The 16,083-nt window shown below is 46.3% G+C and overlaps 1 protein-coding gene across 1 annotated transcript in view; it reads left to right on the forward strand.

The window, feature by feature from the left end:
* The window catches only part of LOC139266569 (protein eyes shut homolog), a 341,043-nt gene that overhangs the window by 218,631 nt on the left and 106,329 nt on the right, over positions 1–16,083 (forward strand). Inside the window, exon 10 of the mRNA XM_070884164.1 lies at positions 6,842–7,013. Coding sequence (XP_070740265.1) covers positions 6,842–7,013 — 172 coding nt within the window. The remainder of the gene's footprint in view (positions 1–6,841; positions 7,014–16,083) is intronic.

Here is a 16,083-nt window from a genome sequence, read left to right on the forward strand (position 1 = left end):
AATCAAATTGCGGTTCACTAACAGCAACCCAAAGAAGACGCCACCAACTTTGACCCTCCAACACACACACACGTGGCAACTGACATCATGGTTGACCACGAAGCCAAACTCACCATCCCCAGAAGCCCGGCAAGGCCGGCTGCCCAGCAGCCCAGTGAAGAACTGACCGACTCACCCACACCTGCATTTGTAAGGAGATGATCGACAAGGGAGCGAAAAGCCCCAGATCGTCTCACCCTGTAAATAAGTGTACTATTGATTTTACGAGGGAGTGATGTTATGTATTTAACCCTCGGCAACCTGTATCACACCACCACCAGAAGGCCTACCTGTTGGAGTCCCAAGGGATTCCAGCATCCCTTGGGAGCACTGTATATAAGCAGGCCACCCAAGCGGTACCTGCACTTTAATAAGGAGCTAAGGTCACACTTACTCATTGCTCACAGTATTCAGTTTCATCCTTTATTATGAGCTTATCACAAAGCACCTAGCTTACATTTTTGAAATGGGCATTACCGCAAGCGATATGAAATAGGGGGTAATGTTAAATTTCTTTGACCTTGTGCCGCAAAGTGTGGCTGTTCTTATCAACGTCATGACAATGGTCGACTCCCGCGATTCAGGAGGTCAAGGTTCATCATGACATGCGCAGAAGAGGAGACAGAGAGAGAGGGAGCTCAGAGGCACTGAAAGTGTGTGTGGCTGTTGTGTTTGCTTGTCTGGCTGTTGTGGGAGGCACGAGGGTGATCCACCAGTAGCAAAAAGCCTACTAAGCACCAAGAACATAGTTGACACCGAGTTTTTGACCAACAAATAAGATATAACATGGAAGGGATCGAGGAGACCCTGGAGCTGGTAGCCAGGAACACTGGTGGCAGATTTCTCCCAGTGGTCCCAGAGCGCGGCACTGCACCCCAAAGTACTGCACCTCCATTGCCAACCACAAATGAGAGCCAGCAGCAACACCTTCCTTCTGGCTCGGAGCACGTTCCCACCTCGGGACCGTCCTCTCCCATATCCGTCCAAGCAGCGTTTTGGCCCTCACTTCCCTGACTCCCCCCCACCTCCCACCCCCCACCGGCTGAATGAAGCATCGCCTGAGGAGCTCCTCGGCCAGACGGCTTGGAGTCAGGAGGGGAAGGGGCAGAGGTGGGGAGGAGAAGTGGGATGAGGGGGAGGTGGGGGTTAAGGGTTGGTTTGTACTGAAATACTGATGATTTCAGACTAATGTTTGATTTAAATGTTGTTTATTTAACAAAACCTTGTACTGCATTGGCTCAGATAGCTGCACCGTTACACGCTGGTGATTCCTTAACAACAAAGGGTATAATTACACTTCAATCATCTTAAACTTTAACTGTCACCAAGGTGATGCCCACCATTTATGTATCACCTGCACACCCAGCAATGTGTCAGCCTTGTAAATAACACCAATGTTTTTTAAGACAAAGTGATCATTGATGAGTTCCTCACATAAGGCTCTTGCAGCTATCATGCCACCACGGTCCCTTTCATGCGGTCTACAGGGGAGCGGGGGCATGGCCTCAGCATCAGCCTAATTGTCTGAGCCGATGTCAGCGTCCGCCTCCTCTTCCTCCTCTTCCTCTCTCTGGTGAGGTGGACTGTCAGACTCAATAGGCAATTCTTGTCCCCTCCTGATATCTAAGTTGTGCAGCATGGAGCACACTACCATGAATTGAGCGACCTGCTCAGGTTGGTATTGGAGCTCGCCTCCTGAGTGGTCCAGGCATCTAAAGCGCTGCTTCAGCACTCCAATGGTTTTCTCCACGATATTGCGAGTTGCTCTGTAGCTCTCGTTGTGTCGCCTCTTGGCTTCAGGGTGGGTGTCACGCAGGGGGGGTCATCAGCCAGGTGGCGAGGCCGTATCCTTTGTCACAAAGCATCCAGCATTGACCTTGTAGCTGATTGTTAAACAAGTCAGATAAAGTTCTCTCACGCAGGATGTGAGCATCATGGATGCTGTCCGGAAATTGAGCATTCACTGCCAGTATAAGTTGCTGGTCGACAACCAGTTGGACATTCAGGGAGTGGAATCCCTTGTGGCCCTGAAAACTTCATCATCCTGAAAAGGTGCCCGCATCGCGATGTGCATACAGTCTATTGCTCCTTGCATCTTGGGGAAGTTTGCAATTCTGGAGAATCGTAGAGCCCTCTCACTCTGTGCCTCCCTGGTCATAGGGAAGCTGATCAAGTCCCTCATGTGTGCGTACAGGGCTTCGGTGACCTGTCTAATGCAGCAATGTGCGGCATGCTGAGAAAGTCCGCAAATGTCTCCAGCTGTGGCTTGAAAAGCACCCGAGGCGTAGAACGACAGTGCCGCGGTGACTTTGACCTCGACGGACAGTGCAGTACTGTTGGTGCTGGCAGGCTGCAGATCTGCCCTTATCAGCTGGTATACCTCAGTGATAACCCTCTTTGTGGAAGCGCAGTCTCCGAAGGCAGGTGGTGTCGGGCCAGTCGAGATAAGAATGCTTCTCCTTGCACTTGTGGTGGGTGTAACGTCTGGTCCTCCTCATCAGTCTGTCACATTTTACATTGGGCACATAATGCAGTGGAGCATTCTTTCGGCGATGTCAAGTTTGCTGCATGCATTTGGTCACCAAGAGAGGGTGAGAAAAGACAGGCCCCATTGCAGTATCTCTCTGTTTTCTAAAGATTGGTCACAAACAAGGAATGTCCTGACGAAGACACCTATTCAATTCCAATCGGTCACTGTATGGTCAAGATAGTTTTAGAGATGTTCACATCAATTCCAACAACCTGCAGAGTACATTTGAACTCCGCCGAGGTTGAAGCACAGCAGCCTTTTAAAGGATGTGACATGTGATCTAGAACATGGCGTCCATAACGCTGTGATTAGTTCCGGTTAGTTCCACTTTTCTGGCTGTTTTTTTGGGCGAGCGATATTGTGGGTGATATGTATGCGGGTCTACCTGAAATATCGATTAGATGGTTCACTGTTCGACCTCTTGCTGCAAAGACCAAAGTACGGAAACGACTCATCCTAGAGGCACTCTTTGCTGACGACTGCGCCCTTATGGCACACAAGGAGAGTGACCTACAATTCATACTCAGCAAACTTGCTGAGGCAACAGAATTGTTTGGCCTAATCATCAGCCTAAGTAAAACTGAGGTTCTCTATCAGCCTGCTCCTGGCCTGCACCACAGCACCTACTCCCACAGTCTTCATCGGCAGTATACAACTAAAGTCAGTGGACAGCTTCAAGTACCTTGGCAGCACAATATCAAGTGGTGGGTCCTTGGACAAGGAAATTGATGCAAGGATCTGTAAAGCCAGCTAGGCACTTGTTCGCTTGCGCACTAAGGTGTTGAGTCACCACCACATCCGACTGTCAACTAAACTGTTGGTGTATAGAGCAGTCGTTCTCTCATCTCTCCTTTATGGATGTGAGACCTGGACACCCTACAGGCGTCACATCAACAAGTTGGAAGCTTTCCATATGCGCAGTCTCAGATCTATACTCCACATACGCTGGCAAGACCGGGTGTCAAACCTTGAGGTTCTGGAGAGAGCACAATCAACTAACATTGAGGTGATGATCATGCGAGCCCAGTTCCGGTGGGCTGGACATGTCATCCGCATGGATGAGTCAAGGATCCCTCGTCAGCTTCTTCACGGCGAGCTCTGTGAAGGTCGAAGACACCAGGAGCGCCCCCGCAAGCGCTACAAAGATTGCATCACGGCTAACCTCCAGTACTGTGGCATCCGACCAAAGGACCTCGAGAATACAGCAGCTAATAAAATCCAGTGGCGAACCCTCACGAGGACTGCCTGCCAGACCTTCGAAGAAAGCCGATGTCAACGCCTGCGGGACACTAGAGATAGACGACATCAGGTGGCAGTACTGTCAGCATCAGGCACATCGAACTTCCCTTGTCCGACGTGCAAGGGACTATGTGCATCCAGAATTGGCCTCTACAGCCACTTGAAGACTCATGCCATTGATGATTAGCACATCAACTTCTTTGTTGGATACAACAGACTACCAAGAGGTGTGCGAGGTGTTGAAATTAACACTGGGCGATCTCATGGCTGCTAGTTTCTGTAAATATGCTCTTTACGACAAAAAAAACGTGGGCGGGCGGTATTATTGAATCTCGGCATTAAATCAGTGCGAAAAGTAACAGTGGGCGATATTATGGGCGTTGATTTCGCCCATTCTGATGATTCTGCCAAAAAAAGTGAGTGGACAGTAATATTTTTTCCCGGCATTAAGCACATGGGGAAAGTAACGGTTGGCATTAAGTTTCCTAAAAATGCCCTTCAGTTTCCATTTTGTGCCAAAATGGGCGATATCTGGGCGTTATACATAATTTCAGCGGTAAAATGGGCGTTAAGTGGGCGTTAAGCAGGTAAAAAAAAGTGGAGGTTCTAGCCCATAGAAGTAATGACGTTAAGTTAAACTTGTATAGGACCCTGGTCAGGCTGCACTTGGTGTATTGTGCACAGTTCTGGTCTCCATACTATATAAAGGACATAAAAGCTTGAGAAAGGGCAAAAATGATTGACAAGGATGGTACCAGAACTGAGAGATTACAGCCATCGGAAAGATTGAACAGATCGGGGCTTTTTTCTTTTGAAAAGAGAAGACCTCGAGGAGACATGATAGAGGTCTTTAAAATTATTCATGGCTTGGACAGGGTAGATGTGGAGAAAATGTTTCCACTTGTGGGAGATTCTAAAACTAGGGGCCATAAATACAAGATTGTTAATAATAAATCCAATAGAGAAATAAGGTGAAATTTCTTTACTCGGAGAGTGGTTAGAATGTGGAACTTGTACCAGAGGAAATGATTGAGGCAAATAGCTTAGATGCTTTTAAACAGAAACTAGTTGAGTACAAGAGAGAAAAAGAATAGAAAGATAGTCTGGAAGGCTGAGATAAGGTAGATGGAATGAGAGGAGACTCGTGTGGAGACAAATACCAGCACAGATTAGTTGGGCTAAATGTCCTGTTTCTGTGCTGTATATTCTATGTAATTCTATATAATAATCTGCACCGGCTCTTTCAAAGAGCAATCCAGTTAGTCCCACTCCCCCGCTCTTTCCCTATAGCCCTGCAATTTTTTCTCCTTCAAGTATTTATCCAATTTCCTTTTGAAGTCTATTACTAACTCTGTATCCACCACCCTATCAGGCAGTGCTTTCCAATCCTAACCACTCGTTGTGCAAAAAAAGTTTTTCCTCATGTCGCCTCTGGTTCTTTTGCCAATCGCCTTAAATCTGCGCCCTCTCGTTATCGACCCCTCAGCTACTGAAAACAGTTTTTCTTTATTTACTCTATGTAAACCCTTCCTGATTTTAAACACCTCTGAAAAATCTCTTCTCAGCTTTCTCTCCTCCAGGGAGAACAGCCCCAACTTCTCTAGTTTATCAACGTAACTATATTCCTTTATCCCTGAAACCATTCTATTAAATCCCTTCTATACCCTCTCCAAAGCCTTCACGTCCTTCCTAAAGTGTGGTGCCCAGACTTGGACACAATGGCCCTGAATTGGCAATCGGCGATGTACTTAAGGAGTACACCACCGACATCCAAACAAATTTGCACTTATCTTGTGCAAAGCCCCCTTGGAGAAGTTACGTTCAGACGTAGCAGTGTTTCCCACGGACGCACCGTTGTGGGTATGCGAACCTGGGATCACACGGGGGGGCTGCACTGTTCACTACCTGACTTTTAGCCAATCAGAAAGCAGAGGAGATTGCTAAAAACACGATTGTACATATATGTCAATGGAAGACAGAAGCGTTGCACTGGCATATATTTGCAATCTACGTAGCATTTAATAGCAACCCTTAATTGGAAATGTTGGTTGAAGCAATCTGGAAAAGGTAGGTATATATATTTTAGTTATGCCAGATATCCATTTGATTAAACTAACTATGTGTAATTAATAATACTGCATTTGTTAGGTATTTCTTACCTACTCGGTATTAGATTAGATGCTCCATATTTTGAATTATGCCAATTAAGTAGCAAACCACCAGTACAAAACGTTTCTATACATTTTTTTTTATTGTAAAATGTTGAGAAATAATTGGCACACAAAGACATTGCCCTTAAACCAATATATCTAATCTGTAGAGTGCCTATTGCTGGTTTTTAATGTACTTAATTTCTGGGTTCAAAAACTCATCGGGAAAGATTCTGACACCTGCAAAGATGTCTGGCCAGTAAATATTTAATCAGAAAATGCTGGAAATATTCAACGGGTCAGTCAGCAGCCACCAACTAATACAATTTTCTCATATCCCCCTGCCCTTACGCTGTGCAACAGGCTCCTGTGCCTGTTTGCACCAGACATAAAAATTCTCAGGGCAATTAATGTGCAGTAGGTGGACAATAAACTCCACTTTTCGCCAGCACGTTGGTTTGAATGAGGAGGTGAAACGTGCAGCGAAGTCGATGTGAAGTCGGAACTTGACAGATCGCAAGTTCGGGATTTAGCGCGTGATAATTCCAAACTTGCGGTCAGTTTCAAAGACAGCATGATGGCAAATTCAGGGCCGATGCTCCAGCTGCAGCCGAACTGTTTTTTTATGGGTTTACTATATAGGATTGCCTGGATTATGGGATCAAGCTAAAAGACGTTCATGCATTTCATTATATTTTTAACTCTGACTATATCAGGTTCAAGTTTTGATGGGTTAATGTAACAGGCAGATTTTTTTCAATCACTTAAAGGACACATCCTCCACACTGTTATTCAGACAATAGCGTAAGCTCCGTGAACCGAATATATTGGTGGACCAATTTGCAGCCCAGCTGAAATGCCCTTGTATTATTCTCTTTTTCAGGTATCAGATGTGAGGCTAATATCAATGACTGTGTGTCTGCTCCGTGTCACAATAAAGGAACCTGCATTGATGGTATCAGTCACTACAGCTGTGTCTGTATGAAGGGATTTGCTGGAATGAACTGTGAACACAATGTAGATGAGTGTGCTTCCAACCCTTGTCTTCACGGCATGTAAGTTCAAAATGATAAGCCTTCCAGCATTTACATTTGGATAGCGTTTGCTTCAACCACTCTCTGTGGTAGAGAGTTCCACTTTCACACCACTCTCTCAGTTGTTGAGACTATTCAAGACTAGATTGATAGATTTTTGGATACTAAGGGAATCAAAGGATATGGGGAAAATGGGGTTGAGGTAAAAGATCAGCCATGATCTTATTGAATGGCAGAGGAGGCTCGAAGAGCTGAATGGCCTACTCCTGTCCCTAATTCTTCTGTTCTTATGTAACTGTAGCACAAGATTGGTGGAAACCAAGCCATAGGATTACATAGCGTATACAGCACAGAAACAGGCCATTCGTCCCAAACAGTCCATGCCTGCATTTAAGCTGCACTTGACCCTCCTCCTAACTCTCCTCATCCCATCACTCCTCATCTAAATCTATCAGCATAACCCTCTATTCCCTTCTCCCTCATATGCTTGTCTAGCCTTACCTTAAATGTATCTATACTATTCAACCACTCGCTGTGTAGCGAGTTCTAAATTCTTACCAGTCTCTGAGTAAAGAAATTCCTTCTGAATTCCCTATTGGATTTCTTGGAAACTATCTTGTCTTGATGACCCCTAGTTTTGCTCTTCCACACAAGTGGAAGCACTCAGAGGGCTGTATTTTCAGCTCGAGTGCGCCTCTGTTTGATCCCTGGAGGGGCGGTAAAGGCTGTTTCTAGGTGTTACGACGTGCAGCTTTTACTGCCCGGCCGGCAAATTAGGCTCATGGTTTGCATCGGCACAAAAACTCATTGCCCCGCCCTCTAGTTTCACTGAGATCATGACATCAATCGTCGTGCATCGCTCCACTAGTGCCCCGGTTGCAAAATTCGTCCCTAATGCACAATTAAACACCTGTCCTTGGAAACCTCTGAAAAACCAGGCGTTCCCAGGGTGCAGCAGGCGCTGTTAGTGGGAGGGAGGAGGATTCCACATCGCAGGTCACGTTGACTGCAATGGTTGCGCACAGCATGCTGCGTGAAGCTCCGACTTGGAAGCGTCAGTTTTATCTGCCATTGCAGCTTCACTGAAAGAATTTAATGGGGGCATGACTAGTTCGCCAGCATATCATCCTCCAGACCTGACCATCCAACACCTGATTTTGCGCCTCTGATCATGGAACCTCATTTTTTGACGAATTTTGCAGACGAGGCGCAAACTTTTTACGTGTGCTATCAGGACCGCCCCGCCTCCATTACTGCTCTGAAATCTCAAAAGCCGAAAATCCAGCCCAACTATTATTCTCTGAGTCTACTCTATCAAAGCCTTTTGTAATTTTATAGACCTCTATTAGGTCATCCCTCAGCCTTGTCTTTTCAAGAGAAAAGAGACCCAGCGTATTCATCCTTTCCTGATAAGTATAACCTCTCATTTCTGGTATCATCTTTGTAAATCTTTTCTGCGCCTTCTCCAGTGCCTTTATATCCTTTTTATAATATGGCAACCAGAATTGTGCACAGTACTCTAAGTGTGGTCTAATCAAGGTTCAATACAAGTTTATAATAACCTCTCTATTTTTCAATTCGATACATAGAAACATAGAAATTTACAGCACAGAAGGAGGCTATTTCGGCCCATTGTGTCCACGCTGGCCGACAAAGAGCCTCAAGGCCCTCGGTCAGCAACCCTGAAGGTTACATATAAATCTATGAACAATGATGGAAAGGCAAAGAGCACCCAGCCCAACCATTCTGCCTCATACAACTGCAACAGCCCTTATACTGAAACATTCTACACTCCACCCCAACCGGAGCCATGTGATTTCCTGGGAGAGGCAAAAACCAGATAAAAACCCAGGCTAATTTAGGGAGAAATAAATCTGGGAAAATTCCTCTCCAGCCCATCCAGGCGATCGAAACTAGTCCAGGAGATCACCCTGGCTGTAATCAATTCTCTGCAGTACTTACCATTATATCTGCACCGGCCAACAAATTGTCATCCAGTCTAATCCCTGTAACCCTGCAGGCTACGGCACTTTAAGTGCCCATCCAACCCTCTCTTAAAAGTCGTGAGGGTTTCTGCATCCACCACTCTTCCATGCAGTGAGTTCCAGATCCCCACAACCCTCTGCGTAAAGAAACCCCTCCTCAAATCCCCTCTAAACCTTCCACCAACCACCTAAAAACTATGCCCCCTCATAATAGACTCCTCTACCAATGGAAATAGGCCCTTACTATCCACTATGACCAGGCCCTTCAATATTTTGAACACCTCAATGAGGTTTCCTCTCAACCTCTTCTGCTCTAATGAGAAGAAACCCAGCCTATCCAATCTGCCCTCATAACTAAGATTCTCCATTCCAGGCAGCATCCGAGTAAATCTCCTCTGCACCCTCTCTTGTGCAATCACGTCCTTCCTATAATACGGCGACCAGAACTGCACGCAGTACTCTAGCTGTGTCCTAACCAAAGTATACAATTTCAGCATAACCTCCCTGCTCTTATATTCTATGCCTCGGCCAATAAAGGCAAGCATTCCGTATTTCTTCTTAACCACCTTATCCCGTGGCCTGCTAATTTCAGGGATCTGTGGACAAGCACTCCAAGATCCATTTGTTCATCTACACTATTAAGTGGCCTACCGCTTAATGTGTATACACTTTCCTTATCAGCCCTCTCAAAGTGCATTACCTCACAGTTCTCGGAATTAAAATTCCATTTGCTACTGCTCTGCCCAGCTGACCAGTAGATTGATATCCTCCTGCAGCCCATGACTTTCCTCTTCATTATCAACCACATAGCCAATTTTAGTGTCGTCTGCAAACTTCTTAATCATACTCCCTATATTCAAATCTAAACCGTTGCTATATACCACAAAAAGAAAGGGATCCAGTAATGAGCCCTGTGGAACCCCACTGAAAACATCCTTCCAGTCACAAAAACATCCCTCAATCATTAACCTTTGTTTCCTAGCTCCAAGCCAATTTTGGATCCAACTTGCCACTTTGTCCTGGATCCCATGGGTTTTAACCTTCGTGACCAGTCTACCATGTGGGACCTTATCCAAAGCTTTGCTAAAGTACTTATATACTACATCTTACGCACTACCCTCATCGACCTTGCTGGTTACCTCCTCAAAAAATTCAATCAAGTTAGTCAAACACGATCTTCCCTTAACAAATCCATGCTGACTAGCCCTAATTAATCCTTGCCTTTCCAAATGTAGATTTATCCTGTCTTTCAGGATTTTTTCCCATAATTTTCCCACCACTGAGGTTAGGCTGACAGGCCAGTAATTACTTGGTCTATCTCTTTTTCCCTTCTTAAACAAGGGTACTACATTAGCAATCCTCCAGCACCATGCCTAAATCTAAAGAGGACTAGAAAATGATGGTCAAAGCCTCTGCTATTTCCTCTTTTACTTCACTCAACAGCCTGGGATGCAATTCATCCGGGCCTGGAGATTTATCTACTTTCAAAGCTGCTAAACCCGTTAATACTTCCTCACTCACTATATTTATTTCATCCAGAATATCACACTCCTCCTCGATAGCAGTATCTGCAGTGTCCCTTTCCTTTCTGAAAACAGATGCAAAGTATTCATTTAGAGCCTTCCCAACATCTTCCGCCTCCACACAAAGATTACCCTCATGGTCTCTAATAGGCCCTACCTTTTCTTTAGTTACCCACTTACTCTTAATGAATTTATAGAACATCTTAGGGTTTTCCTTAATTTTACTAGCCAAGAATTTTTCATGCTCTCTCTTAGCATTTCTAATATCCTTTTTAATTTTGCCTCTTAACTTTCTATATTCCGCTAAAGATTCTATAGTATTTAGCCGTTGGTATATGACATAAGCGTCCCTTTTGTTCTTTATCCTCCCCTGTAAGTCCCTCAACATCCAGGGCTCTAGAATTATTATTCCCAACCTTTTTCTTTAAGGGCACATGTTTGGCCTGAGCCTTCCGGATCTCCTCCTTGAATGCTTCCCACTGTTCCGACACTGATTTACCCACAAGTAGCTGTTTCCAGTCCACTATGGGCAATTCACTCCTTAACTTAGTAAAATTAACTTTTCCCCAATTCGGGACTTTTATTCCAGGCCTATCCTTGTCCTTATTCATAACAAACTTGAATCTGACTGAATTATGGTCACTGGCGCCTAAGTGCTCCCCCACTGATACCCCTTCAACCAGCCCAGCTTCATTCCCCAAAACTTAATCCAAAACCGCCCCCTCTTGTGTTGGGCTTGCTACATACTGACTAAAAAAGTTCTCTTGAATGCATTTCAAGAATTCCGCACCCTCTATACCCTTCACACTATATTTGTCCCAATCAATATTCAGATAGTTAAAATCCCCTACCATTACTACCCTATGGTTTTTGGACTTCACAGCAATTTGCCTACATATTTGCTCCTCTATCTCCCTCCCGCTATTTAGGGGTCTATAATATATGCCCAGCCGCGTGATCACCCTTTTTTTATTTTTCAATTCGACCCATAGCATCTCATTTGATGATCCCTCTAACATATCATCCCTCCTCACCGCTGTAATAGTTTCTTTATTCAGTACTGTGATGCCCCCCCCACCTTTTTACCTCCCTCTCTCTTGTCTAACAATCCTGTAACCAGGAATATTGATCTGCCAAACCTGCCCCTCTTTCAGCCATGTTTCTGTAATGTCTATAATGTCATACTCCCAAGTATCTACCTGTGCTCTTAGCTCATTCACCTTATTCGCTATACTCCTTGCATTAATGTATATACCATTTAGCAGGGGAAGACCTCCTTGTTTACTACTTACTAAGCCTTGTTTCCTCTGTCCTACAGATTTACTTTCTAGATTCTTGCTATCCAATTTCTGCTTTACTTCCTTCCCCATTGAATTCATTCTCAGGTTCCAATCCTCCTGACAAGCTAGTTTAAACTCTCCCCAACAGCACCAGCAAAACTCCCCACGAGGATAGTGGTCCTGGTGCTGTTGAGGTGCAATCCATCCGGTTTGTACAGGTCCCATCTCCCCCAGAAGCAGTCCCAACACCTCAAGAATTTAAAGCCCTCCCTCCTACACCAACTCTCCAGCCATGTGTTCATCCTCTCTATCCTTCTATTCTTGTACTCATTAGCACATGGCACCGGTAGTAACCCGGAGATTACTACCTTTGAAGTCCTACCCTTTAATTTTCTTCCTAGCTCCCTGAATTCTGCCTGTAGGACCTCATTCCTCTTTTTACCTATGTCATTGGTCCCGATATGGACCACGACCTCTGGATGTTTACCCTCCCCCTGCAGAATACCCTGCATCCGCTCTGTGACATCCTTGACCATGGCACCAGGGAGGCACCAAACCATTCGGGAGTCACGTCTATGGCCGCAGAAACGCCTGTCTGTTGCCCTAACTATAGAATCCCCTATCAGTAGGGCTCTTTTGTTCTTCGTCCCTCCTCCCTGAACAGCTGAGCCACTCGTGGTGCCTTGGAATTGGCTCTGGCTGCACTCCCCAGAGGCACCATCGCCCTCACCATTGCTCAGAAGTGAATATCGGTTTGAAAACGAGATGGACTCACAGGGGGACTTCTGCACAACCTGCCTAGCATTCTTACTTCATCTGGTGGTCACCCACTTCCCCTCTACCTGCACGCTTTTAAGCTGTGGGATGACAACCTCCTGAAATGTGCTATCCACGTAGCTCTTAGCTTCGCAAATGCACTGTATTGACTCCAGCTGCCACTCAAGCTCCGAAACCCGGAGCTCGAGTAGTTGAAGCTGGAGACACCTCCTGCACACACAGTTGTCCAGGCTGCGCGAAGCGTCCAGGACATCCCACATGCCACAGGATGTGCACTCCATGGGACTGAGGTGCCCTGCCATCCCTCTAGTTAGACTTACCAACTCACTTCACCGATCTCTCGGCCTCCGAACTGACCGAGCTCTCGGACCTCTGAATTCACCGACCTCCTGAACCCACGGACTCTCCCGCTCTCGGACTCCCGAACTCGGACTCTACCGCTCTCGGACTCTCCCGTTCTCGGACTCCCGAAGTCAGACTCCCGAACTCGGACTCTCCAGTTCTCGGACTCTCCCGAAACTCTGACTCTCCCGAAACTCGGACTCTCCCACTCTCATACTCACCCGCTCTCGGACTCTCCCGCTCTTGGACTCTCCCGCTCTCGGACACCCGAATTCGGATGCTTGAACCCGGACTCTCCCGCTCTCGGACTCTCCCGCTCTCGGACTCCCAAACTCGGACTCTCCTCGGACTCTCCTGCACTCGGACTCTCCCTCTCTCGGAGCTCTCCTCTAGAAATAAACCCTAGTACTTGCTTTGCATTTTTTGTAGTCTTATTAACCTGTGTCGCTACATTTAGTGATTTGTCTTTTTGTACTCCGAGATCTTTTTGTTCCCCTACCCCATTTAGAGTCTTATTTTCCAAGTACTATGTGACCTCCTTATTTTTCTTAACAAAATGTAATGCCCCACGTTTATTTGTGTTGACTTTAATTTGCCAATTATATGCCCATTTTGCAAGTTGATTAATGTCTTCTTGTAATTGTAATTGAGTTCTTCTCAGTATTGACTAACCCCCCCAAATTTGGTGTCATTCGCAAATTTAGAAATTGTGATTTTGATTCCAAAGTCTAAATCATTAATATAAATAGTGAACAACAATGGTCCCAGCACTAATCCTTGTGGGACTCCACTTTCCACCTTCTGTCGGTGTGAATAGCTTCCTTTTACCCCTCCTCTCTGCTTTCTGTCTTGAAGCCAGCTAGCTATCCATTCTACTACTTGTCCCCTGACTCCGCATTCTCTGACCTTATTCACTAGTCTATTATGTGGCACCTTATCAAAAGTTCTTTGGAAATCTAAATAACTTACATCCATTGTTACTGTCTACTTTCTCTGTTAGCGCTTCAAAAAATTCCATGAGTTTGGTCAAGTAAGACTTTTCCTTTTGAAATCCATGTTGACTATTCATTATTATATTTTTGGTTTCTACATGTTCTTCTATTTTCTCTTTTAGTAGGGATTCCCTTATTTTCCTCCCACCGAAGTTAAGCTAACTGGTCTATAGTTCCCTGGACATGTTCTATCTCCCTTCATAATTAAAGGTATTTCATTAGCTATCTGCTAGTCCTCTGGCACTACACCTTTTTCTAACGAATTATTAAATATGAATAGTAATGGTTCTGCTATCTCCACCTTAGATTCTTTTAAAATGCGCGGATGTAATCCATCTGGACTGGGATTTTTTTCCTCTTTGAGTTTGATTACTTTATTTAATTTGTCTCCCTTTTTTATTTTAAATGCGGTTATATCATTTCTAATCTCATCTTCCGATGTCATGGTCAGCTGATCTGCCTCCCTGGTAAATACTGAAGCAAAGTCATTGTTTAATATTTGTACCATCTCTCTATTGTTGCCTGTGATTTTATTCCTTCCACCCTTAGTGGCCCTGTTCCTTTCCTGACTTTCCTTTTTTTGTTGATGTGCCAGTAGAATATTTTACTTTTTTTTAATGCTTCTTGATCATTTAATTTCATAGTTCCTCTTTGCCTTCCTAATTGTTTTTCCAAAGTGATTATCTGCATGAATATTTTTGTGCCCTTCTGCGCATGCGCGTGGCTGCCCCCTTTTGCACATGTGCACCCGAACCCCTTCTGCGCAAGCGCACTCTCACCAAGGTCTGGTCACCCAGGTGCAATACCCCACAATTGTGGCTACTGTGCATCATGGGCCATGCTTTGTTCAACTCCATGGGACAAGGCCCATCATTGGCCTTTGGGGAGAAGAGAGGATCAAAAGGGGAAAGAGAGGGAGGGGATCAGGGGGGTGGGGGTTGGGGATCAGAGGGGGAGAGAGGGAGAGAGAGAGGGAAGGAGGGGGAGAGAGTGGGGGAGAGAGAGAGGGGAGAGGAGGAGAGAGGAGCGGGAGAAGGGAGAGAAAGGAGGGATTAAAGGGAGAGAGGGGGAGAGTGAGGGGGGTCAGAGGGGGAGAAAGGGAGAGAGAGAGAGAGAAGAGGGAGGGGGAGAGAGAGGGGGGAGCGAGAAGGATGGGAGAGAGGGAGAGGGTAGAGGGGAGAAGAGGAGTGGAAGAGGGGAAAGAGAGGGGAGAGGGAGGGGGGAATCAGAGGGAGAGCGGGAGAGAGAGGGGGAAAGGGAAAGACGGGGGAAAGAGAGGATATTGCAGGGGGGGAGAGGGGTTAGCAGAGGGGGCGAGATGGGCATTCGAAGGGGGATCAGAAAGGGAGAGGAGAGTGAGGGGAGAGAGTGGAATCGGAGGGAGAGGGGGGAGAAAGGGGAGATCAGGTGGTGAGAGAGGAATCAGAGGGGGAGAGAAGAGGGAGAGGGGGGAATCAGAGGGGGAGAGAGGGGGGTTCGGAGAGAGAGGGGGGAGAAAGGGGAGATCAGGTGGTGAGAGAGGAATCAGAGGGGGAGAGGAGAGGGAGAGGGGGGAATCAGAGAGGGAGAGAGGGGGGTTCGGAGGGAGGGAGGGGGAGAGAGAGAGGGTAGAGTAGAATCAGAGAGGGGCAAAGGAGGTCAGGGATTTGATGGGGTGGGGGTAAAGAATATGGAGAGCACAATGGAGATGGCAGAAGAAAGTGATCCAGGTCTAAAGGGGTGGCTCGAGAGTGAGAACATGATAAAGATGGTAAGATTTGACGAAATCTGGAAGTCACAATACTGTCGCTATTCACTTCATACCCAATAAACCTGTTAACAATCCGTGACCCACACACATTGTCCCATTTATGACGGGGGATGGCAGCAGGGGGTCAGGTGGGAAGGTCAGGAATTTGTTGGAGGGAGAAGGCTATGAATCCATAGAGTAGGAACTTGGGCAGGGGGATAAAGACAGCAACTCGGCTGTGGGGGGGGGGGGGGGAGGGGGGGAAGGGAGTCAGGAACTTTCACCGGGTGCGGTGGGGGAGGATGGGTGGGGGCGATCAAGAACTTGGGTGGAGGGGGGAGTAGATCAGGAACATGGGCAGGGAGATGAGTAATTTAGGTATGTGGGTGGGTGGGAGGAGGTCAGAGATTTGCGCAGGGGTAGAAGGAGGTCAGGAACTTTGACGGGGGCGGGAAGGAGGTCA

This window comes from Pristiophorus japonicus, chromosome 7, assembly GCF_044704955.1.
Source record: "Pristiophorus japonicus isolate sPriJap1 chromosome 7, sPriJap1.hap1, whole genome shotgun sequence".
Lineage (NCBI taxonomy): Eukaryota > Metazoa > Chordata > Chondrichthyes > Pristiophoridae > Pristiophorus > Pristiophorus japonicus.